Below are 25,663 nucleotides of genomic sequence, written 5' to 3' on the forward strand. Positions count from 1 at the left end.
TTGTGGGACAAAACAAAGTGGCGAAAGCATGCTGAACAAATGCACTTATCTAATTTTTATGTTGAGCCGCAGACTGTTTGGTAAGCTGATATGGTTCAAAAATCTGATTGCCAGAATCGCAGGGAGAAGCTGTTAGTGGTGCTTGTCTGATCACTCCTCTCATGGAACACAGTGGAAGAATCTTAAACACACATTGGAACGGTACCCAGCCCTAGTTTGGCAGATCGCCCCACAATAGGGCATTTTTTGGTGTGGTCTGGTTGCCTTCTCATGAGAGGTGACCCTGTATGGGCTACTGGATGAACCCCTCTTGGTAGACTGTGACTCTGTGCAAGGTGGCTTTGCAGTGTGGAAACAGTCACACAAAGTGCTTGGAGTGTCTAATATTTGCACGTAGTAAAACTTGACTAGTATATACACATTAAATGAAACAAACTCGATGAAAAACGAAGCAGGAAAGGCTTCTGAACTATTTTGCTCGTTCAGACTTATTCTTCGCGTAGGGAAGTCGAGAACACATATGCAATACTTCTTTCCTTATGACAAGAGGCTTTTATTTGCTTTACAAATAAACAAAGTGTATTGTTGCCAGATAAGAATGAATCAGCCATTACATTAAAGACATGAAAGAGGCAATTCAGCTTTGTAGAAAGTAAAAATTAGCCTTTTCATTTATTCGCCTAGATTAAATAATTCTTTCCATACCTTGATATCTGTTCTGGCCAGTTACGCAGGAAGCTTTCACGGACGCCTGGGGACAACCTCCTGCCCTTAGCAGGTTTGATTGCAGAAGTGAGAAACATCCTGCAGCTGTCCGAACAATTGCTCCAGTTGCATTTGAGAGACCCATGAACTTGAAGCCAAACCAACACACATGTTTTAGTATGATTGGCAGCATGAACATTCTTGAGAACCTCAAACCGCAGAGGGGATGCATTCAAAGGGACTAATCAAGGTCACGAGCAAGGGAGCACTGGAAAGCACGTGTTGCTGTTACCAATCATCAAAGAGAACATGTGAAGATTACACTTTTTTCCTAAATATAGTTTTAATGTTTCAATAAAAAGTGCAATAAATTGACTGTAAAATACCACTTTCTTCACTTTCTCCAAATATAAATTCACGTAGGCCCAAGGCTACATTTTAAAGAAGTATTATTAGTTATTGTTTGGTTTAAATTGATTTAATAGCATTGTTCCTCCTCTCCCATGATATATGTAGTCATCGAAGAACCACAGGTTTACTGGGTTATAGTTCATAACTCGTGCCCCCCATTATGCCTTGCACAGATGACATCACAAGGGATCTTATTGATGGTGTAACTTGTAACATGAACATTGGCATCACTGATGACAACTGCGTTAGTGATGTTTCGTTTTTTAATTACATAAAGTCCTGGTTTCTGGCTTCGTTTTTGTTCTTGTATCTCTATTTCTGATCTTTGTTGGGTCTTGTTAATTTTCTTCTGTTTTTACTAATTTCTCCATATATATGCGACAATGTTTTTCGTCGTGTGTGTAATTTTACTAGGGGCACAATGTTTCTTTTCTGTTCGTAAGTGTCTTGTGAAGTATTTCATTATTTAATTTTTAGTTTTGCTTTGTTTTTCGCTTTTGATGTTGTTAATTGTTGTACCATATTATCTTTTTTATAAAACTTGATCTGCAACTTTTTTGTTTGCTCTTTTTTCTTTCTTTGGGCTATTGGTATTTCTTTGATCTTTTTTGTTTTTTCTCTCTTATTTAACGAAAGTCTATGCTTTGATTTGAGGGTAAGTTTTTCTTTGTGTTTAGGTTGATTTTCTTTTACTCACAAGGTTGGCCTACTGGTGTTGGTGGTTATGTTTTTTGGCTTTTGTTTCTCTTTGAATAGGCATAGTAGCCTTTTATAAATGTGTTTCAATTTTCTTTGTTTTTCTATATTTTTCTAAATGGTGTTTATTTTTGTTGCCTTTTTGTAGGTATGATGCTTATGTAACTTTTTTTTAAATATGTTTTTAAAATGTGTTTAATCATATTTATTGCTACTGTAATTCCCACATATATGTCTTTCTCCCTGTTACTTTGTCTCCCTCTTTCGGTTTATGTCTGTTTGTCGTCTCTTTCTCTCCGTATAAGCCTGTTTCTACCACACATTTTTTATGAAGTTTGTAATCGTTAAATTATTTCCATAGTTCTAATTCCCCCTCACACTCTCAGTATGCTCTTCTTTCTCCTTACTCTGACCCACTTCATACACCTACCCCCTTTGACCCCTGAATTTTCTCCACTCTCTCTCTTACTAAATGTGGTCACAAGCTGACCAGAATGCTGAGCTGTCGGCATATTTGTTTTCTACAAGTGCTCTTGCCACTTGCCGCTCTCTTTCCAGGAGGCATTTAGCGCTTGATGACAACATCATTCTGGGAGCTCGGTCTGTCACCTGCAGCACACTTTAAAGCATTAATGCAGGAAGAGAGCTATAGTAACCCACGCTGTATGCATTAGTGTGCGAATGCAATCATGCAGGGCCAGAGTCGCAACTGCCTCGATATGTATATATCAAAGCACCCTATGCATGCAGCACTTCAAAGGCGGAAGCTAGAATTGAGGAGCTGTTGGTTGCCGTTTGCTGCTGGTTGTGTCCACCCTTCTTGAGTGCTGCCTTGCAGGATGCATTGTGCTCAGCACATCTTGGATATGCACAACCATTATAATTGACCTAATGCCACACACCAATGACTACGAAACTCAGGGATTTTCTACTCTGTTTCTGCTGACCCTTTTGTGCTTCAACTTTTCATAGTACCGCTTCACTTCATGTTACTGAACACTTGCTCTATAGTTAAACACGAGGTTCAGCTCCATGATCTCCTTACTCAGGCTCAACCAGATGTTATTTTTGGCTTACAGGACACAGTGGTGCAAACATTGGCAATATGGCACCACCTGGCTATGTAATCATCCCACAAGACAAGAGTTAAGGCAGATGAGGCGGAGTGCCTATGCTTTGTAGAACTCCTTGCAGATCTCTTCCCTCTCCATACTTACTGAAGACTGGGGTTAAGAGATCATGCACTTTAAACTATCTCCCTACAACTCCTGAATACCTAGTCACCTGTCTCCTTTGTTACTGTGCTCCAGGTGGAAGCATTGTGCACCTCCACTTATTATTGAATCTTTGGGCGAACTTGCCATCTGCCATTAAGTACTTTTGCTTCTATGTGACTTGAATTTTTGGCTAGAAGATACTACCGATGCTCTGGCAGCTTGCTTCCTCAATTACATGAGCGATTTGAAGTTCACTCAAATAGTATAGGGACCAACGCACTGCAAGGAACATTCATTAGATACTATTTCATCTCAAAATGACAAATTGAGGAGTGTTTCTCCAGTTATCTGGTCTGAACACATCACCATAGATTGTTATCTGCACAAGTATGTCCAGCCATGACATACTCCAATGCCAATAATTCAGATTACTAAGCAGTCCAAAGATATTGATTAGCTAGAACTGATTTAATTGATGTCAGAGTTACTCACCCAGAGCAGCAAGAGTGGTACGGCCATCAAAATGTTTTAACATTACTAGTGCTTGTGCAACACTTCTCCAGTTTTCAGGTACACAGATCTAGAACACAGTAATACTCATCGCCCTGGTTTACCTTTCATCTCACATACCTGATGCAGCACAATCCCACTTTAGAATCTAAATGGAGGACACATAAACAACCGCATGACTGTCTGGAATATATCAGGGCTGTTAATCAATGCAAGAAAGCCATTACATTAGGCAAAAAGAATTGGTGGGCTAAAAATATATCAGACGTTTATATTCAGGCCTGTAGCCTATTTGGGGTGGGGGGACTAGCATCAGCAGTCTGTGGTTCCCACTATTTCCCCCAGGGACTCCCACTGCAGAGCACTCTGAGACAATCGGCTCCTTTTTTATTAGCAAAAGCAGTATAATGTTCTCAGACTGGGAAGTGACTGGCAAACATTTAAAATATAGGAGGCCTACCTCCTCCTGATTCCGCTTTTGCCACCCCCAACACAGAGGACATAGAAAGGAAACCCTCCTCCTTCAAACTCTTGGATGCCACAATAGATACAGCCCCTGCCGGACTATTGAAAAACGTGTGCCATCCAGTTCAGCCCTACCATCTAGTGCTCAATTTCTGGAAGACTTCATCCCTCTAGTGTTTACCCCCTCCTAAAAAACACTAAACCTCCGACTTGCCTGTTGAGAAAGGGTTAATGGAAGTGCTATATGGCAAAAAGGGCAATAACCCTGGCATACACCACACTGATTATAAACTTGCAGAGGGACTGGGAGCTCTCCGAAACAAATAAAGGTGGGACATTGATTGGGATGATGGAGGATGATATGGGAGAAGAAATCCTCAGAGGGGTATTGTTAAAAGTAAGCTTTAGGCTGGTACAGCTAGAAATCTTTAATAGAATATACTATACAAATGTACTGCTCAATACATTTGGGAGGGCAGAGGATAACCGTTGCATATGAGGATGTGAATAGAGGGGAACTTTCCTTCACATGTTATGGGACTGCCTTGCGATATCTCAATGCTGGCACAAAATAGGTGAAATGCGGAAAACAATAGTGGGGCTGTTCATAAGAATTGAAGCACCAACCATGTTGGTAGTCTGGGAGGCAAATTATATGACTGAATACCCAAGATGGCTCTTGAATCTGGATTTTGCTGTGATCAAAATGGTAATCAACAAAAAATGGGTGTGCTATGAACTACCAAAAATTTCCAAATGGGCACACCACATGGACTGGTCTGTGGTAGCGCAAAGTTGGTGCATGAGTGTTGGGTTATCCCTAGAAATTCGAGAAAATCTCTAGAAACTAGGCTGAAAACAGCAATGGTAGCTAAAAGACATACTGGCTTATAGGAAAAAGATACCCACTACAGATATCATTGGTACCACTGAAGACCCTTTGAGATGGACAATCTGTCTGGTGAATAGTCAGCGGGGTGGAGGAGCCCACCTTATCCTACCAAACGGAGGTGGGGGGATAAGGGTAAGTTTCTTGAATACACAACCCTTGTTTATGCCAATGACTAAGTACAGTTAATAGTACCTTGCTCAAGGTTTGGTATCATTGCAACGCAGGTGTGGTATTGTAGTTCAATGTGAAAAAGAAAACTCTCTTCAATGATAGCCCCATTTCCAACTGCCTTGTTGTGGCCAAAATAGTAGAGAACCTTGTGATCCTTCAGCTACAACATTTGAATGACCCCAATTGCCTTTCCAATTTTAGGTCTGGTGTTGGCCAGGACATTTTGATTTATTTAATTACAGGGGTCGTCAACCAGTCCTCTTCATCCATTGGTCTGTTGTGCCATTCACATTTGTATTCTGCCCTATACTGCATAGAGCATGGGCCATTGAGTTAGCACCCTGCAACCACTGGTTAACGTTACTGTGAGCATTCTTCCCTTTCACAAGGGGCACATCCACACAAACACTAGTTCTCCTGAGCGCCTGAGACTACTATGGCAATGTGTGCATTTTGAGACCAAAACATATTTTTAGGACTCAAATTCTTTATTTTGATTCATTTAGAACCATAAAAGATACATATAACATCCCATTCCAATAATTCAAATAGATTTGATAAAAGTATGAATACTATACATCGCAATAAGGGCCTTTAGGACGAATTTATAAAGTGCAGCCTGCCCCCACTATAGCTGTTAAAACTATATAATGTACAATAAAGATCTAAAATACAGGCGTTAATAATCATAAATTCTTTTAATTCTAATCCAATGAAATTTTTCTGTTAATTGTACTTCCTGTATGACTTCATGGTGCCACAAATGTCATCAATACAGGTCTTGAAGAACAATTCCCATAATTCTATCATAGTGTACATGTATCAACTTCAAAGCACTATATGGAAAATCATAACGTGCTATGTGGAAAATTAGAGTGCGTATACAATTTTTCTCAGATTGTGCTATTGTTTACCATAGTATCCACTTTCAGAGCTTTTGCCCAGCTTTGGCTGTTATAAGATTTATGTTAAATAAATACCTGCTTACGCTAAAGACAATTGCTTGCAATATGTCAGTCTTCAAAATTCTCTCTGCCTCTTTGCAAACCCTGGTATTCAAGTTTTTACAAATGGGTGTAATCCATTTCTTCCTAGGTTTGTCATACGATGGGCAGAAAAATAATACATGCAAATAATTTTCTTTGGCTTCACTTTGGCATAGAACACAGAATTCATTACTTTCGCTTCGAGGGTTACTACGCCATCTGGATTTATTGACATTTGTTTGCAGCACCCCATATCTAAACTTTATATTTAAAGATTTAGCTAATTGTGGGCGCACCTCATCCATAAATGGCTAAAAATTTGGTACATCTTTGAAAAGAAGGAACTTAGTTGTTAGTGTCCTTTTATTAAAGCAATGTAACACACTATTTTGGGTATACGCCCAGAAAGTTGATTTTAGCAGTTTCTTTGATAATGATACCAGCTGGGTCGGATCTTCCTAAAAGTGGGGTAGACCCAACTTTGCAAACCAAGAGAGGCGTGCTTAAGCCATTAAATGTCCCGCTCCGATCGTTCTTTAATATCTCCTCTTCTTCATCCTCAAAGAGGTTTTTAAAACCCACCACTGGTTCAAAACAACCGTTTAAGTCCCCCCCCCAACAATTCCCTGTGCCTTCGGCTCTAGTGTATTTAAAAAAGAATCAAGTTGTTCTATCACTAGTGATTCCTTTGTTGCTGGGCTCGGTCTATTATAGATGTTAATTAAGTATATTTTTTCCCATCCCTAGCAGTTATTTTAATCCCAATCATGTCATGCGATGGTAGGCATATTTGGGTTATGTCGACTCAAGGCTAATCCTTACCCAAATGACTAAGCCACCAGATCGCCTGACTCTAGCCGACGGAATGGCTTCCACATTGAATGTCTTTTATCCTATTCTGTGTGGAGTTTCTAGTGTCCAGGTCTCTTGGAGAAGACAAATATCGCTCTGCTCTATATATTCATGCCATTCCATATCTATGAGATTCCTATTAAGGTCTGCTATGTTCCATGAAATAAGGCGTATTTCCAGCCGTAAACCTGGTCCAGCATCTAGATGCAAGTTATTTCTTGTGCTGTGTTTAGATTTATTAGCTATTATACTGTTGATCATATGGTCAAGTTGGGTCTCTAGGAGATAACCTTGGGTAATACTTATATTCTCCTCCACTCAGTATTATCTTATTTCCTACGTCTTGCCAAAATCTAGGACATGCTGCGGCACTTCCGGACTGTGGACATTTGTTAAGCGAATTTGGGCCATTTTACAACTTGCTGGATAATCCCAGGTAGCATATTTTTAATTTTAGCCATTGCTTTTTTTTAGATTGAGAAAGCCTTGACAGCTTCCCTATCAATAAAGTTTTTTTTTTAAATAACAAAATAAACAGTCATTGTCAAAGCCAAAAGGCTGGCAGCCAGTGTGAGATCTATTGGCTTTGCCAATGCCTATGTACTCTAGACATAGACACCAACACAAGGTTTTTTGGGGAACACCTTGATGAGTGCTTCTTGCTGGTCATAGTGAAGAGTGTTGCAGTACCCGTGGTAGTGGTGGACTTTCCTACAAATGTGTAAGTTGCTCCGAAAATGCAGTTGTTGAATACCGAAAATAGTAAACTTACTCAAAAGTGTAAACTAACTCAAAAGTGTAGATTTCCTTTGTGAATCAGGCCCATAAAGTTTGGTAAGGCTTTTCTGTCTTGCACAGTTTTTCTAAACTCCCTCAGGGCTACCGCCATAAAATTTTTTAACAGCGACATGGTCCCTTTGTTCAAGCTGATCGCAAACTCAAAATATTGTGCCAATGACACCGAAGTAACCATCATTTTAGGCAGAGTTTTCATCAACCTCCTCTTACTGCAAGTTCTCTTATTTAAGATCAAAAGCTTACCACATAAAAGTGAGCTTTAGCTAAACAATGCTAAAACCACATGTTTTATCATCAGACGAAAGCCCATGGACATGTGTGCTTTGCATACATCAAATTTACTGGATCAGCTTCCTGACTTTACATCATTGAAAAATCTGGACTTTATGAGATGAGTATGGAACCTCAGATATTGAAGGTGGTGGGCAAATTCTTCCAGCAGTTGTAAAGTCTCCAACCCATCCCTCCTCTTCTGTCCCAAAAACACAAAGCCTTGTTAGCGTGGATTAATTCCAGACTATATCAGACATGTGTACAAGGCTCCTCACTTCAGCTGTAACCTGACTGCAGATTGTACAAAACACCACAGGCTGGGCTATAGTTGGCCTTAAACACATGGACTATGTCTCACAAGCAAAAATCCATTACACTAGGAGTTGTTGAAAAACTCTATCAGGTTTAAATGAAGTTTTCACCAATTTGGTAGCGAGTTCTGAAACCTGTGTTTTTCCATTATTTGTATGTACATCATCTCCGTAGTCAGGATTGTGCTCTGTTATTGGTACCCAGATACAGCCTCAAAGAAAGGCAGAGCTTTTTCTTTAGCAAGGCCCCTGCTTTGAAATTCTCTCCTACAGCAGTTCAGAACACTCCCCTCTTTACTCAGCTTTAATTCCTCAGATTTTAAAACTCACAGCTTTAAGATCCTCAGTAAGATTGGCACTAGGTGCCCTTATTGAGGTAGTGTGCGCCTTATAAATGCTATAACCAATCTGTCCCCATCCTAATACTCCTAAACCCTGCTTCTGGTTCTCAGGGCCCTAGCCCAATCCCTTAATTTCCACCGAATAGGCCACACACACCTTCACACTGGCGAAAAATGCAAAGCAACTTTCTCTTCCCTAGACTGGACCATGAAAGTTACTGCTATACCGAATTAGTCAGTATAATTGGTTTACCACATAAGACTGTCCCTTATAGTGACACATCTTTTGTATTAAAGGCTCCTTTGTGTAATTCCCCTGCAGGAAATTAAAGGCTAAGATTCAGCTCTACCATGCCTTGTGATATTGTGGAGACATTTTGTCATATCTCTGCTTCTCTTTTAAAGCACTACACCATCACAACAAATGCCCTGCTTATCTTCCAGACAAGCTCACCACCTATGACGGGTTCTTGCCAGCAGACTAAGACGTTTTAAAAAACTAGGCAGCATCCCTGTATCCATTGGGACTCCCCCAATACTGCTTAAGTTTAGGAAGGAGTTGAAGACTCACCTCTTTAAAGAACACTACATCACAATGCATTAACCATCCCCAGCCCAAGTAACTCTATGATTGTGTGTCACCTTGTACAGCGCGGCAAAGCTTTTTGGCTACGTTTGCGCTATAGAAATGCCAAACACATACATACATACAACACTGCATTGTGCTCTATGATTTAGTTAGCACGTTGTACCACTGATGAGGCAATATAATAAAAAACATTTTCTTGTCTTAAAATCAAAACAGTTGGAAGTTACTTGTGAGGCCTTCTTACTGCTGCCACCCCGTATTAATTTTAGGTTTACATTTAAAACTTCGATTTATCTTCAACGACTAGACCTAAACATTAAGCATTCAATTACATTTCTGGGAGATGGTCATGCCCAAGTCAGGCTGTATTTCTTCTCTTGCAGGGATGGAAATTCCGATTTCTTTTCTAACTCAGTTAATGAGCGCAGTGACTGCTGCCATGTACCAAGGATGGTAGGGCTGAGGATGCCAAAAAAACTAATTAAATAAAACACACTTACCTTGAGACGTGACGCAACATCCTCCTCCACCGTTCGTCTCTCTTCCACGGTACCCAGCCAACTCCCCTAACTGATCCTGGTGCTGCCCTCCCCAGCATGAGAGCAGCGCCAAAATTGTTTGGAGCGGCCACACTCCGCGCTCTCAAGAGCACTGGAGGCCTGTGCTTTCTCTAACCCAGCTGTCCTGAACAGCTGATTTAAAGAAGTTTAAAATGTGCATGTCTAGCTGGCTGTCGCAAGAAGGCCGGCCAAAGATACATGCGCATTTTAAAGCGCACAGCTCCCTGCTGCCACTAGGCAGCACTTTCCCTGTCCCGTCCTTTCACTCAGTTCAGGACAGGTCGGTTGCTGACAAATAAAATGGTAATAAATAAACTTTATTTCCATTTTATTTTTCAGCTCTGGCTTGGGGCTTTTCCATGTGGGTCGGCGCTCCTCCACTCAAACGGAGGTGCCACCCCTGAGTGAGCAGAAAATAGAGCCACGTTGCTGCTGAGAGCGCATCAGTGATTTGTACACATTCAACTCACTGAGTGTTTTCCCTACAGGGAGCCACGGGTAGTCTTTCCCATCCGTACGCCATACTGCATGGTGCCAGGACATTCCCAGGCCTGACTTATCAAAACAGATGTGTCCACACTGTGCTTAACTAGCGCATTTCTTTATATTGATGTAAGTGACAAAATGTTGCTTCCTCTGCTGAGGTCCTGGCTCTTGGAGGCACTGTTATCACATTTTGGAGATTGCAGCAGCAGGCTCCATCAATTGGTTTTTTTTGGTTCCCCCTTCTAAAGTTATCTTTAATGTAATGATGGTTTTGACCAATAATACTGACAGTATGTGTTGCCTTACAAATGTACTGCTTATCTTTTAGTTACTGGATGAAAAACTCTACCTACGGAGGGTAATATTTGTTGGTGATACCACTGTGTTAGTGTAATGTTAAACGAGATCTGTCTTGAAGAGTTAAGTAGATTTTTTCAGGCATTCAACCCGTGATGGATGTTCCTCGGGCAGCCGCTCAGCAACTGTCCAAAATGGAACCCCACACAAGGAAGAAGAGAAGACTTGGAATTCCAGCAGATTACATTGTCACATTCCACACCACATTGCTTGCATCATTGATACAACAGTAATTCCATCCTAGAATATAATTCCCCCCTTTCAGTCCACGACTCACCAGTCGATTTTTTTAACATATAGCACAAGAACCCAGTGAATAAATTTACGGTTGGAGCCTCTTGTAGCTATTTTTAGATCACTTACACTTCATTCCACTTCTACTCACGACACACAAGTTCCCTCATAACACCTAGCTTCACTACAGCAACCAGAAAAGAACTCTGGCAAAGAGCCCCTTTGTGGGACCCGTTGGGCATTGCAGCGCCGGCCCAACGAGGAGCTGCCCTGTGATGAAACATTCCACCCCTCGGGGTGTGTGAGGGCCCTTGCTCCTTATTGGAGAGCTCCCAGTGCTATTACGCACTCTCTATCTAGCACCTGGCTTACACACTCTTTCTTCCTCTCTCCCTTCCTCTTTCCATCACCTCATAGGAACAGCATACTGCTTTGTTTCACATTCCCTGTGCAGACATAATGAGGCAGAATTAACACCATTCACCGCTGTCATGAGGGAATCTCTAGCACAGTGGCTCCTCACTTGGTGATTGTTGCTTCAGTGGTGGAAAACACTATATAGTTTAGGAGGACGAGTTGTTGAAGGCTTTTTTAATGCAGTTCAAGAGGTAAACAGAGGTTGCCTGGCAGATCCCACGGGTAAGCAGCCAAGCCCTGCATCTAACTGTCACCAGTTCAACACTTCACTCCAATATTCTAAAGTTGCCAGTAGCACCCACACACAGGAGCTCAGAACTTACAGCACACATTTATTATAAACTTAACAAACTTCTGGATATCTTTATGCAAAATACTACATGACTTTTCTTCTTATAAATCTTGAATAAAATTGACAGAACACAAAATACTACATGACTTTTCCCCTTATCAAATTTTAATAAAATGTACAAATGTATAACGGTATACAAACTACTATCATAAAATACTATTTTCCTCCTTGCATAAAAGGAAATTGTTTGTTTTCCTGGATCTCAGCCAGATTTCTTATAACAGGATTATCAGCGTAATTTATCACACCCTGCTTTTACCTATTCGGACAGCCATTCTTGGCAAAGCTCAGAAAAAGGTTTGCATCCTCTCAACAACTCAAAAGTAGATACTTCATAAAATCATAGCATTGACAGAACAGCATTGGGAACTACACATTTTTTATTCAAAGCGCTCTGGATACACTCAATCATCACACAATTCATGTATTCAGCCAAACCATTGGTTTGAGTGTCATAGAACGATTTTTTTAAATGTTTAACAATTTGACTTCTTCAGTGAAAAACTGCACTCCGTTATCTGAAGTTAGATTGGATAGAAAACCAGCTCTCAGGAAAACTTCTTCAAAAATTCAACCAGATTTTTCAAATTAGGGTCTCCTAAAAACACATTTCAGGCGATTTCTTTCAAATAGTAATCTAAGAGTACTAAAGCAAAACGTGAATGACTGGGTAGTGAACTGAAAGGACCAACAACTCCAACTTTCTTCCATGGTTTGGATGGAAGATCAAGGGTTTGATGTAGAGGATTTTTAACTTTACGTTTTTTCTCACAACTTTTGCAATTTACAGTCAGCTACATACTGATCAACATACTGATCCACACAAGGCCACGAGAACACTTCGAGTATCCTATGTTTAGTGAAAGTTCTTCTCAGGTGACCTTCATGGGCACCTCAGATTATTCTGCAACATAAACTCTCTGGGGGTACAAATCTCTCACCATGCATGAGAATACCATCTTCAACAGAAAGTTAATTTGCAACTTTCACAAATGATTGACAAGGATAAGGAACACCTCTATTTCGGCCAAAAATTCTCAACATAAGTCAAGATCTTGGATAACAACGAATCGTTAGATGACTTGTCTCTCCACTCACTCTAGCTACTAGCACACATATTTTCCAAATCAACTGTAGGAAAAAGATAGCTCTTATTGTCTTCCCCTTACGTATCCTCTGCACATACCACCTTAGATGGAAACCTCGGCAAACATTCAGTTTGGATATTGTTGCTACCTGGTAAATAGGAAATGTCAAAATTGTATTGCAGTAGTTTTGTGGAAAAAAGTGCAATGCACGGAGTGTGATCCTTAATTTTCTCCCCTGACAGAATTGTAACTAAAGGATTATGGTACATTTTTATCAGAAATTAGGTTCCCCATGCATAAGGATGAAATTACCTTATGGCCCACAAACATGCTAGTAGTTCCTTCTCACTGATAGAAAAAATTGTTTCAGCATCTCTCAGACCTTTTGATGCAAATTCTAATGTGTTCTCTATAGCATCCTAATTCTGAGTCATAACTGCACTTAGACCTTCATTGCTAGCATCAACAGTGAAAGCGCATTGCAGATTGAGATCATATGGTGTTAAGATCCTTGACCCTGCCATTTGAGACTTTATCCAATCAAACGCTTTCTGGCAAACTTTATTCCATTCAAAAATGGCATTCCTTTTAAAAGAGAGGTTAAAGGTTTAGCATAAGAAGCATATCAGGAATAAAACGTGAGTAAAATTCACAGAGACCAATGAAAAACGTGACGCCTGCTTTGTCAGTGGGTGGGGCGGTGTTAGTGACTGCACTGACTAAACCAGTTCTCGGTTCAATCCCACTCTCCGACACTAAGTCACAAATATTCAATCTTGTCTTTTAAAAACCTCCAATTTTTCTGCCTAAAGAACTACTCTGTGCTCCTGCATAATGTCTAAAACCTTTCCAAGAATAAAGTCATGTTCTTCTCTAGTGGCAGCACATATCAAAATATGATCTTGGTAAACTGCCACAGCATTTAATTTTTAAACATTTGGAATATGATCCTCTGAAAAACAGGAGCCGCCAAAGCTAACCCAAAGGGCATTCTGCAGTATTGAAACGTGCCACTAGGAGAGACAAAAGCTGTAGGAAATCTAAAATTCAAGTTCCAGTACCACCTAGTGGCAAGCAGCAGCCAAGTCAAGTTTGGAAAACCATTTTGAATCCCCTATTATGGCCAACAACTTGTTGATCTTCGGAAGAGTTTATGAATCCACCCAAATGTATTTATTTAAACTACAGAGATCCACACAAACTATCAGTTCGCAGCTTTTCTTACTTACGACCACCAATGACAACAATGACAAAGAAGATTATATGGGCCCAATGACGCCACTTTCACACAGACCCATTAATTCTTTTTTTAAATCGTTCCTAACACAAAATGGCACACTTCCTAATTTGTGTTTGACCGGTATGGTCCCCTCCTTAACTTTAATCCTGTGCTCAAAACGTTTGATAGTACCTAGTTGCTTGGAAAACACATCAGGATACTGTTACTCAGGATCCTCGGAAAAGTTACTGGAAGTCACACCCGAAACTTGATCTCTTGCACCAGGCTTCAGTACCCTTTGGATTAAACCATAATGGAACCAACTGAGAATTCATAGCCCCTTAATGGCAACACAAGCTTTACCAACATTTTTCCTTCCTCTGAATTCTAGCACGTCTTCAAAATACCCAGCTCATTACATTTCCGTCCTTCATGTGAGAAAGGTGACCTATCAGGTGGTTCCAGTTGTCTTTCATTCCATGTGTCCTTAAATAGTTCCTGGGTGATCAACGTATTTCTAGCCCCAGAGTCAACAAGTAGTCGTAAGTTTTGTATCCCCACACCCACATCAACCTATGGGTCAACACTCTCCGAAGGATCACCATACACTACTATTGGCTCAGCCACAACCATGACCATTTCTTGGAGATAATCTTGAATCTTGTTAAGTTCATTTTCATTATGAACAAAATCAGAGATATTTATTGCACCATTTCAGTCATGCCTACTACTTTGGCAAACATTTGCAAAATTACCAATTCTGTTGCAAGACCTACATGTAACATATTTATCAGGACATTCGTTTACCTTTATGTGTACCCTGTTTCACACATCTGAAACAAATATCGGTCTATTTAAAAAATGATTTGTTTTTGATACCTGTTTTTTCAACATCTTATCGTCTTTCTACCTAACAACACAGACTCAGAAGTCTTGTCCTCGAGTTTTCCCACTGACATTTACGTTTTGATGCTCTTCGCAGTTGCAATCATTTCTTCAAGACATGGATTACCCATTGAAAGGAGTTCCAATTGACTGTCCTATCAGTAAATTTACTGATGAATTGTTCTCTAACCACTTGATCCATAAAGGATTAAATTGGCAGTCCGCAACTACTCTTCTCAGGGCAGAAACATATGTGTCTACATCCTCACCACTCTTTTGTTCTCTTTTTAAAAATGTGTGCCTGTGACTACTACACTCAGTTGAACATCACATTTGTGTTCCAGTGTTATGTACAGCTTTGTCAAACTCACCAACCTCTTTCCTTTGGTTTTAAACAAGTGGAGGTGAATGTTTGAAAACTTCTCTTCCTCCAAAGGATAAAGAGTGAAGAAGTAGGATTTGTTTCCTCTCTGGTCGAAAATGAGATGGATCAGTGGCCCCTTAGTACATATGAATTGCATCAAACCAGCTCCTCCATTAGACTGGTGGATTTCCTGGAGTTTCTAATAAAGGTGGAGGAGGGTTCACAAACCGCATGGTTCAGACCCCCCCAAAAAATGCCTGAAGAGGAATAATTGCTCTTGAAATGTATACTTGCAAGAATGTACAAAATCACAAAGGATGTATGCACAGATAGGTGTGTGTCACAGAGAATATTTGAACCTTTAAGCCTTCAAATGCAAAATATTTACCAGTTATAAAAATTATGCACGCTTCATCATAAGATAGAAAGAGAAATAGAAGAAGTGAGCGTATCCTCTAGTCATGCAGCTACACTACATGTACCTTACTAACCATAAGATGTAGTAATGTTCATATCACTGTTGCTATTGTTTCAAGGTGTGCCCATCACCAATGTTGATTCCTTCTTTTCTTAAGTGTTGAAATATTACTATCAGACAGTGTGGTGCGTTTTTCACTGATGTTCCTTTCACATGAATACAAGTATGATTAACTTGTTTGTAAAGCACCTTAACTTCCCCAAATGGCTGCCTTGTGAATCTTGTTTGCGTCAACTTCTACAGGAATTTGGGCTTATTTTCTGCATCTTCCCAAACCTGTAAGATCGCCGCCATCAGCGCTGACTTTTCTTTCTATTGACAATTGGGCTTCACCACCAGTGCAGTCATCCCAAACATCCAAGATGTAAGCTACTGATGTTATATACCTAAGGACGGTGCACCAAACAGAGTGTTCGGAAGCTCCAAGTAGTGTCCAAAATTCTTTTATTTCTATTCAGATTAAAACCTCAGCCAACGCATTTCGTTCAAATGAACTTCGTCAGGTCTCATATATGAAGTAAATGTCCAAAAGTCGGTCCCGATCAGTAGTCTGTTGTGAGGATATTTCACTACGGTATTTTCAAGTAGGCCAATGTTTTGTTGACCATGGAACAAGGGACGACCATTGTAACGGTCGCCCGTTCTCAGTGAACTAGCGGTATTGGTCTCTGCAGTGCAAATAACAATGTATGGGTCCGACCTGTGTACCGGCCGCCCATTCTTGTCACTCAAGTTTTGGCGAGTGCGCAAACCATGTTAATCTACGTTCCTTTTAACAGGAAACTGGGCTTGCCAAAACAATGTGAGCTGTGTGAAAGGATATGCTCACAAACATTTAAGTTTTATATTCTTACTCCATTTACAGCAAACGGCATAATAGGTTCCCTAGTAATAGTGCACAGTCAATTGACTTTGGAATTTTACCTGTGGGGGGGAATATTCATGAATAACAGAATGTGTGGATTCTTCGCAGACGGCTTCAGACTACCCTTCTTCTTGTTGGCACATCAATTTGTAGTATTAAAGGACGAGCCCATCATAGTTGATGGCTTTTTTAATGCAAGTCAAGAGGTAAACAGAAGCCACCTGCAGACCCCACATGTAAGCATCCATGCCTTATATTAAACTATCGCCAATTTAACCCTTCTCTCCAACATTTTAAAGTGGCCAGTAGTGACAAAAGGGTATAAAGAGAAAGGGCCAGATCAAGGGTTGGGTACACTTGGGCCCTTCGCCCTTGCACCTGCACGGCTGGGACTAAAGAGGGTGACACAAACAGATTTAAAGTATCACTTTTTCAAAACAATACTAAGAAACAGGTACCTATTTTTTGTGGTCTATCGTATTTCACCAACAAAGAGAAATTTGAAACTTCAGAGTAAGTATAAGTAGGTACAATTTCTACTCCCATCAGTTTACCTTTCCATTTCCTAATTATGATGTATTGAGCAAGGTTTTACTGCAAAGAGCTCTAATACCCGAGGTTTGTTTTTATGCAAAACACCATCCTACCCCATTTTCAACTGTATAGCGTGTTTAATCTCATGTTTCGCGATAAAGCGCCCTTATACCTCATGTTTGACTGCAAAGTACTCTGCCTCCTCGTGGTCTCTGTGTGCTATTAAACCAGTTCAAATAAATAAACTTCAGCAATTTCTTTACTTTTGATTATTTTTCACTTGGCCTGTTCTTCAAGATGGGCTATTGATCGTGCTGCTATTTTCTACCTGCAGCTGTTGCACATCTGCATTGAAGGCTGGGGGAACTGGCGTTGGTCAGAGCCATTTAGTGTGGACCACGCAGGAACACTCCTTCGAAGCATCCAATACAAGGGCAGGACCGCGTCACTCATCATCAAGGTGCTGCAGCTCAACGGCGTGCAAAAACAAGTAGGTGTTATAGTGCGGCAGCCATTTGTATATGAGCCAGTTTTTATTGCTGTCTGGTGTGTGTGCTGCACAGTTCATCAAACTATTTCAGGCACTCTTTGATGAGGAAACAGTCTATTTCTCTAACACTAAGGCCTCCTATGTGCATTTTTCCTGTCAAGCAAAAGCCAATAGATGAGTTTAACATATTGTTTAACTTATGTAAGAATAGTGACTATTCTGGATTCATAGGGTTATTTCTATTGTCAATATTTCTATTGTTATCATAAACACAAAGTAATCATATAAAATATCAATTTCAAGTTTGTTATTGCTAGCGATGTCAACAGTAACTGCATTTTAGGTCTGGGTTAAGAGTGCAGTTGAATTACTTGAATTACTGCTTGTAAAACTGTACTAAATTGGATTTCAATACATTTTTGAGCCTCTGTTTTCACCAACTACACTGCATATATTGATTCACTTGCACACCTTGCGCTGTCCACAGTGTCACTTGCGTCGCCACCTATGTCACTTGCACATACCGAGCACCAAGTGCAATTCGGGTTGTTTTATTAACTTACTTTAAAATACAGTGCTGCTTTAACTGTATTAATTTTTATGCTAAAATATATGATGCAATGAGCACGTTCTAAAAACTATTTGAGTCTCCTTTTTCCTTCATAGTAATGCTTTCGGCATACATTTCTAATTGTCTATACATTGATACCTGTTTGGATATTGTGTGTTTATTATATCCAGCACACTACACGGCAGGAGTGTGGAATTTAATAAAATAACTACTTGACCATGGGACAAGTTGCTTCATAAATCTATTTGTCCAGTAAAAGAATCCCTTTGGTGCCACGTAGTGCAGCAACAAATTATGGCAGCAAACTGGTACATAGATTTACACAATACCTCATTCAATACAATCCTAATTTCCCCCTTGGATCAGCAACTGAAGAAAGTACATCCTTTGTGCCATTTGAAGAGCTGTTGGCACCCTTGACCTCCACCTCTCCACTTTGAAGGTAAAAGCTAATGGTCTTAATGAGGTTCTTCAGCCTGGTCAGACACTGACTGAATTTATTCTACCCTTCAATGAGACCCTCTCTTCTACACTCTTGGGAACATGGGCAAAGCCATGTTCTGCCCCTCTTGTCAATTGGAGAAGTGTGGCTCAGGGGTTAGAGGCGGCAGACCTGGAGCTTGAGTTCGGCCCGGGACCAGGGTTCAATTCCCCGCTTCGGCGGGTCTTGGGCTAAAAAATTCCACGGACTCGTTAATTCTCGCTCCGGTGCCTCCTCGACTCACGGGTTCACACTCTGCGACTCTGGGCAATAGCTTGCTTAATCTCCACAAAGGCCCCTCGCGGCGGGATGCCTGGCTTTCACGTTGTGGATACCCTGCCAGGGTTATCTCACAGGGGAATACCAGGACGGGTTCCCTAAGCAAGCGCTGAGATGCCCCAGGGTAAGTCGTGCGCTATATAAGTTTCATTCATTTCATTTCATTTTAATTGCCAGGCTGCATGCCACCATAGTCCAGCTCCCAGCGACCTTGATGTTTTTAACGTAGCTTCCTACTGCTAAGAGTTTGTTGGTGCAGGTGTTATCCAGCCGTGTGAACACTAACGCCTTTCCGACTGCTGTTCCTGATACAGAGTCCAAACATATGGAAAAATTTGCCAAGAGAATGTTTTGATGGGCCCTGTGCTGAGGTCGGTCAACACCAGCTGCATCCTAGGGCATTAGACCTATGCACTTTGGGACATGGTTGGGAATATATTACTGGCAGTACCAGTGTGGGCTTCCTTGGCCTCAAACTATTCACGTTCTGCTGCTAAGTTCAGCATTGGTTGTATGTTGGAACAATGAGTTCCTCAACAACGACTCCCTAAACAACGCGATCTCTAGTACGACCGCATCTCAACCACGTTTTGTTTTACCGCGCATTCCTTTACCATGAATTTTCATGGTAAAGGAATGCATGGTAAACCCACCCACTAAAAACAAAACTAAACCCCTCCCATTCCCTAAAAACTACCCCGTACCCCTCCACCCCCTAAAAACTTACAGGAACTCCCCAACCTCCTAGAAACTACCCCGAACCCCTCCCACCCCCAAAAACTAACACAAACCCCTCTCACCCCCTAAAACTATCACTAATCCCCACCTCTAAAAACGAACTCAACCCCCCTAAAAACGAACCCATACCCCTCCCACCCCCTAAAAACTAACATGAACCCACTCCTACACCTTAAAAACTGTCACAAACCCCTTCCACCCCTAAAAACTAACTTGAACCCCTCCCACCTTCTAAAAACTAACCCAAACCCCCACCCCTAAAAACTAATCTGAACCCCTCACATCCCCAAAGACTAACACAAACCCCTCACCCCCACGACCTCCTCCAACACCCAAAAAACGAACAGAACCCCCCTCCACCCCGAACCTCTCTTACCTGTTCCTGTCTGACGCTCCTCTGAACTCCGCCCTGCACAAACACTAGACCGACTTAGCCTTAACCATGCACATGCGTAGTTAACGCTAAGTCGTTGTTCGGGCAAGTCGTTGTTCGACTTGCGTGACTCTGGAACTCGTTGTTCAAGAGTCCTTGTTGAGGATGCTCCCCTTCGGCATCCACTCAGGTCTAGCCAGCACTGTTTGTATAGGAAGGGCTATTGTGACAAGTGTGGTTCTCCAGCGCCAAGCATGGATGAGAGCATCAGGTTTCTTTGGGGACTACCAGACGTCCTAATTGGTTATGCACTTCAAAAGTTCCTGCGAGTTCGGCTAAAAAGTGGACTAGACCCTGGAACGTTTTAAAGAGAGCTGAGCCACAGCACGCTCGTTGGGTCTTTTGGCACCAGTCTAGCAATCCTCCCAAAAGTTTCACCCTTTTCCGGAATATGCCATAGGCTTGGTGTAACGCCAGCATCAGGCCCCAACGAACACAAATCAGGCCTCCCAGCCTTTTCAGCTTCAAAACCTCTTTAGTTCACCCTTAGTGGTACACAACTATCTGTTATAAGGGAGGGTCAGCCACTTCAATCCAGGGTTGCAGAGCATCACATCTGACTGCTTTCTCCTTCCACTGATCCAATGGGGCTACATCATGCCTTTTTGAACCACCGCACTTACATCAGAGCAACTTTGGGAGAACCATCTGTCCTTTTTGCACCAAGAAGTGCAGGCTGTATTGGCCAAAGAAGCCATTAGTAAGGGTACCAGCCTTGGATGTTATTCTCGATACTTCCTTGTCCCAAAGAAAACGGAGTCCTTCGTCCTATATTGGATTTTTTCCACTCAACGCCTTCCTGTGAGCACAAGTTCAAGATGGTGTTGTACCTGCAGGATGGCTATTTTCACACCCCTGTCCTGTGGGCCCACAGACGCTATCTGTGGTTCAGTGTGGGCCACAAACACTTTCAGCTTGCTGTGCTCCATTTCAGCCTCACCAGTGCCCCTCGAGTGCTCAAAAAGGTGATGGAGGTAGTTGCTGCCCAGCTTTGGAGGTCAGTGGTCCAAGCCTTTCCCTTCTACGACAAATGGCTGTTGAATGCGGACTAGGCACAGTCAATCGCGGACCACCTCCAGGCAATGGCGATCCTCCTGACATCTCTGGGGTTCTCAGACAACCTGACTCTTTCTCAGCGTTTTTTTTTATCTGCACCATCTTGGATACATTGCTCTTTCAGGCTTTTCCTCTAGACCAGTGAGTACAGAACTTTCAGGCTATGATCCTGATGTAACTGCCTCTGTCCTGGGTCTCAGTAAGGCCGGCTCAGAGGCTTCTTGGCCTGCTAGCATCCTATACCTGATCTCTGACCATGCCAGATGGCAAATTCGAACCCTGCAATGGAATCTGAAGTCTCAGTGGACCGAGCATCAGGGGAGCCTTTCAGATTCCATCCAGGTTTTGGAGTAAAGATCTGGTCTCCGGCGACCTCCACATTAATTTGCTGGAGTTGCTGGTAATTCACTTGATGTTAAAGGCCTTACTGCCAACCCTCAAAGGAAGGATGATGCAGGTTCTTACGGACAATACCACTGCCTTGTGAAACCGCAACAAGAACGTCCAGATGGTGTCCTGGGTCTCTTACCAGAAGGGTATGTGCCTCTGGAACTGGCTGAATCATCAGAGAATTTCCCTGATGGTATACCGCCTGACAGGAGTTTAAACACCAGGGTTGATGATCTCAACTGACAATGCCTTGCAAATCATGAATGCCAGTTACACCCAGAGGTGGCACATGTTGTGGAGAACCCAGGCTCGATCTTGTCTCTGCTGCCAAGAACGTGCAGTATCAACACTTGTGCGCACTGAAGTTCCCAAGAAGGCTCTCTTTTCGATACGCATTCTGCATAGAGTGGAGCACAAGACTTATGAAAGCCTTTTTGCTGCTATTTCTCCTGCCACGAGTTCTGAATACGATCAGGAACGGCCGCGCCCAAGACATTTTAGTGTCTCTCAATTGAGCCAGGAGAGCGTAATATCTGGAACATCTGGGTCTGAGCATTGCTCCTCCTATCAGCTTTGGGATGATCATCTATTGATCAGGGTATTCCACCTCCACAACCTGCCTCTCCATGAGTGGAGATTAAGCTGCAGCAGTTGATCACCTTTGATATTCATTCCGAAGACATTGATGTAATCCTGGCAGTTTGGTGCCTTTCCACAAAAGCAGTGTAATGCGGGGTCTGGGTTAAGTTTGTGGCTTGGTGCAGCACCCACCCGACGGACCAGTTGCAGACCAAACTGTAGGATGTCTTGTTTGTTTTGTCTTTGATCTAGCAATGATTTGCAGTGGGTACTACTAAAGGTTACTGATTGGCTTTCTCAGACATTTTACGTTTGGTCAAATTACCAGTTGTGTTGCATTTTCTTAAAGATTTGAAAGATATGTTTATACTAAAGCCCTTTTGGGACTAAAATTTGGTTCTCACCTTCCTTGTGTACCCCTTTCGAGCCAGTGCACAGTTGTCCATTGCACCTCCTGACCTTAAAAACAGTCTTTCTGGTTGCAATAACATAAGCATGCCATGTGAGTGAGTGAGCTTCAAGTGGTCTTAGCCCAGCCGCTTAATACCACAGTTTTTCCTGACAAACTGTTGTGAAGAACTTGAGTTGCTTTCTTGCTGAATGTATTGATGCCTTTTCACGTAGGACAAGCCATTACTATTCTGACATTCTTGGCTCTGCCTAATCCTTCGAAAGAGGAGGAGAGACTTCATCGTTTGGACTCCAAGAGAGCATAAAACCTTGACATAGATTGCACCAAGGAACATCGGGAGGACGATCAGCTATTTGTGGGGTTCTCTGGGCCAAAGTAAGTCAAGGTGATGCAGAAGCCGACCATCTCACAATGGATAGTCCTCTGCATTAAGATATGCTACACATTTGGCTAAGAATTAGCCTCCAGAAGACCTAAGGACTTATTCCCTTGGAGCTAAGGCTGCTACCACTATGTTGACATGCGGAGTGCCTGTCCTGGGTCTATGCAAGGTTGCTACATGGGAATCAGTGCACACGTTCACAAAGCGCTATTACCTTAACAGTCCGGTCCATCTGGGTGGTCTTTTTGTCTGTTCGGTCATGCAGGACTTTATGATTTGAGCCTTTCCACAGATCCATCACCGGGAGATACTGCTTTTGGTACCTATTCACAAGGCTGAGGAATCTGCAGTTAGAAGTATCCATCAAAACAAGTTACTTACCTTTGGTAACGCTCTTTATAGAGGGTAGTATAATTAACCCCTGATTCCTTGCCACCTTAACACCTCCCGGTTTAATGTAATTGTCTCCTTTTGCATCAGTTTTTTGATTTTGAATCTGCACACTGGTCCTTCCAATCTGCTGAATGGCTCATCCTCTAAGGACATGGATAAGCTTATGAAAGAAACTGATGTCAACGCACATGGGTGGCGTTTTTAATCTGAAAGAGACACGTTAGTGATAGATTCCTTACCTTAGAATATCCCCAGGCGTCAGACTGGATCCAGAAACGTTTGCGTAGCAATACCCCTGCGCGTCGGTAGGCGTCGTCCGCGGCTCTGCGTCCGTCGTCAGCGCCGGAATGACGTCGTCGGAGTACTTAGACGCCTCCCTCGCGCGCTGATGTCAGTTCTTCTTTTTTCCGCGCCAGCTAGCGCAGATCCGGAGAAGCTCTACCCCTTAGTCACTTTTTGACTAAACTTTTTTGATCTTTTGATCTGTTTTTTCTCGAGTCGTTCGACTCCTACGGTGCTGGTAGGGATGCCCGGGTTCAAACCCTGCTCCAAGTGCAGCCGATTGATGTCGGTTACCGACCCCCATCGCCGGTGTCTTCAGTGTCTAGGCCTCGACTACGACGACCGAACCTGCTCCGACTGCCGGGACCTGACGTCCAAGGCTAGGCGGGAGCGGTCCCGCAAGTGACTTGAGCTCCGGCACTCGGCCCGCGCCGTTCGAGGTCCCGGTCCCACAGGAGGGACCAGTCGCGGGGTCGGAGCCCTAGTAGCTCCGAGAGTCGACATCGGTCTTCGGGATCAAGATCCTCAGGTAAGAGGCATGAGAGGTCGGAAAGGCGTCATCGCTCTTCCGACCCACCCCGACGCTCGCGCTACGCCGCCGGGGGTTCGGGTGACACCACCCACGCGGCTCCGACGGAGTCGCGGGCGCCGCATCCTGCCCCACACCTTCCGGTCCCTGGGTTAGATGCAACGCCTGAGGAGGTCGAGCAGTAACTCATGGCCTCTACCATTGGCGGCCCAGTGACGGACCTTATAAACTTGTCCCTCACTCAAGGGGTAGTTCCCCCTAGTTGGAAAGGGGCGGTGGTTAAGGCTCTTTTGAAAAAGCCTAACCTGGATCCCGCCGACCTCGCCAACTTTCGGCCTATCTCCCTGCTGCCGGGTATTAGTAAGGTGGCTGAGAAGCTGGTGAACAGTCGCCTCTCGGACTTCTTGGAAGCTAACTCCCTCCTGGGCGACTCCCAAACGGGTTTTCGTCCCGGTCAGGGGACTGACACCGCCCTGCTGGCGGTCGTGGAGAATGCGAGGAGCATTCTGGATTCGGGGGGATCAGTGGCAGTGATCCTCCTGGACCTCAGTGCTGCTTTTGACACCGTGGACCATCAGGTGCTTCTCCAACGGCTGTCGGGGGTGGGGGTCACTGGTCTGGCTCTCAAATGGTTTGCTTCCTTCTTGGAAGGTCGTACATTTGAGGTGTGGGAAGGCCATGAAAAATCATCTTCAATCCCTCTCCAGTGTGGTGTGCCTCAGGGCTCTTCATTGAGCCCTACCTTATTCAACGTTTATATGGCCCCCCTGGAGAGTGTGGTACTGCCGCTGGGTATTAAAATCATCAGTTATGCTGATGATACTCAGCTGGTGGTAGGCCTTTCCCAGTCGGCGCACCATCCCGACCGGCTGCACACGTGTCTTGAGAAGATCTACACGTGGATGTGCAGCTCAGCACTAAAGCTAAACGGCTCCAAGACGGAACTGATGCTGCTGGGGAACTCTGTTCCATCCTTGCCCCACAGCAGCTGGCCTGACTGTCTGGGACCGGTTCCCACCCCCAAGCAGGAGATCAAGAGCCTGGGGGTGTGGCTGGAGCAGGACCTTTCGTTTAAAACTCATGCTAAAAAGACCGCTGGCGTGTGTTTTGGCCTGCTCCGTTCAGCCCGGAAGATTCTACCTCTGCTCCCAGCGGCCACTAGGAGGCTTCTTATCCAGGGACTTATCATCTCGCGGCTGGACTTCAGCAACGCGTTATTCTTGGGCGCACCCGAATCCACCCTGAACAAACTGCAGCAAGTGCAGAACGCGGCCGGCAGGCTCCTGACAGGTCTCCCCAGGCGTCAATCTGCTCGCCCGGCGTTGAGGGCATTGCACTGGCTCCCTGTTAGGGACAGGGTGAAATTCAAGTCACTCTGTATTGCCCACAAAGTTCTGCACGGGGTAGGTCCACCTATTCTGGGGGAGATGGTCCAGCCCTACAAAGCCCCACGCTCTCTTCGCTCTGACCATCAACATCTTCTTCAGGTCGGGAGGGTGAAGAAGGCCAGAACGGGCGGCAGAAGGTTTTCGATAAATGTGGCCACCTTGTGGAACTCACTGCCCCTACAACTGCGCTCGGAAGCCAGTCTT

General features: G+C 43.2%; 1 protein-coding gene across 1 annotated transcript in view; it reads left to right on the plus strand.

The window, feature by feature from the left end:
• Window positions 1–25,663, plus strand: part of VPS13B (vacuolar protein sorting 13 homolog B) — a 2,999,480-nt gene that overhangs the window by 2,774,024 nt on the left and 199,793 nt on the right. Inside the window, exon 44 of the mRNA XM_086966051.1 lies at window positions 17,391–17,546. Coding sequence (XP_086822177.1) covers window positions 17,391–17,546 — 156 coding nt within the window. The remainder of the gene's footprint in view (window positions 1–17,390; window positions 17,547–25,663) is intronic.

Source organism: Lissotriton vulgaris, chromosome 4_1, assembly GCF_964263255.1.
Source record: "Lissotriton vulgaris chromosome 4_1, aLisVul1.2, whole genome shotgun sequence".
Lineage (NCBI taxonomy): Eukaryota > Metazoa > Chordata > Amphibia > Caudata > Salamandridae > Lissotriton > Lissotriton vulgaris.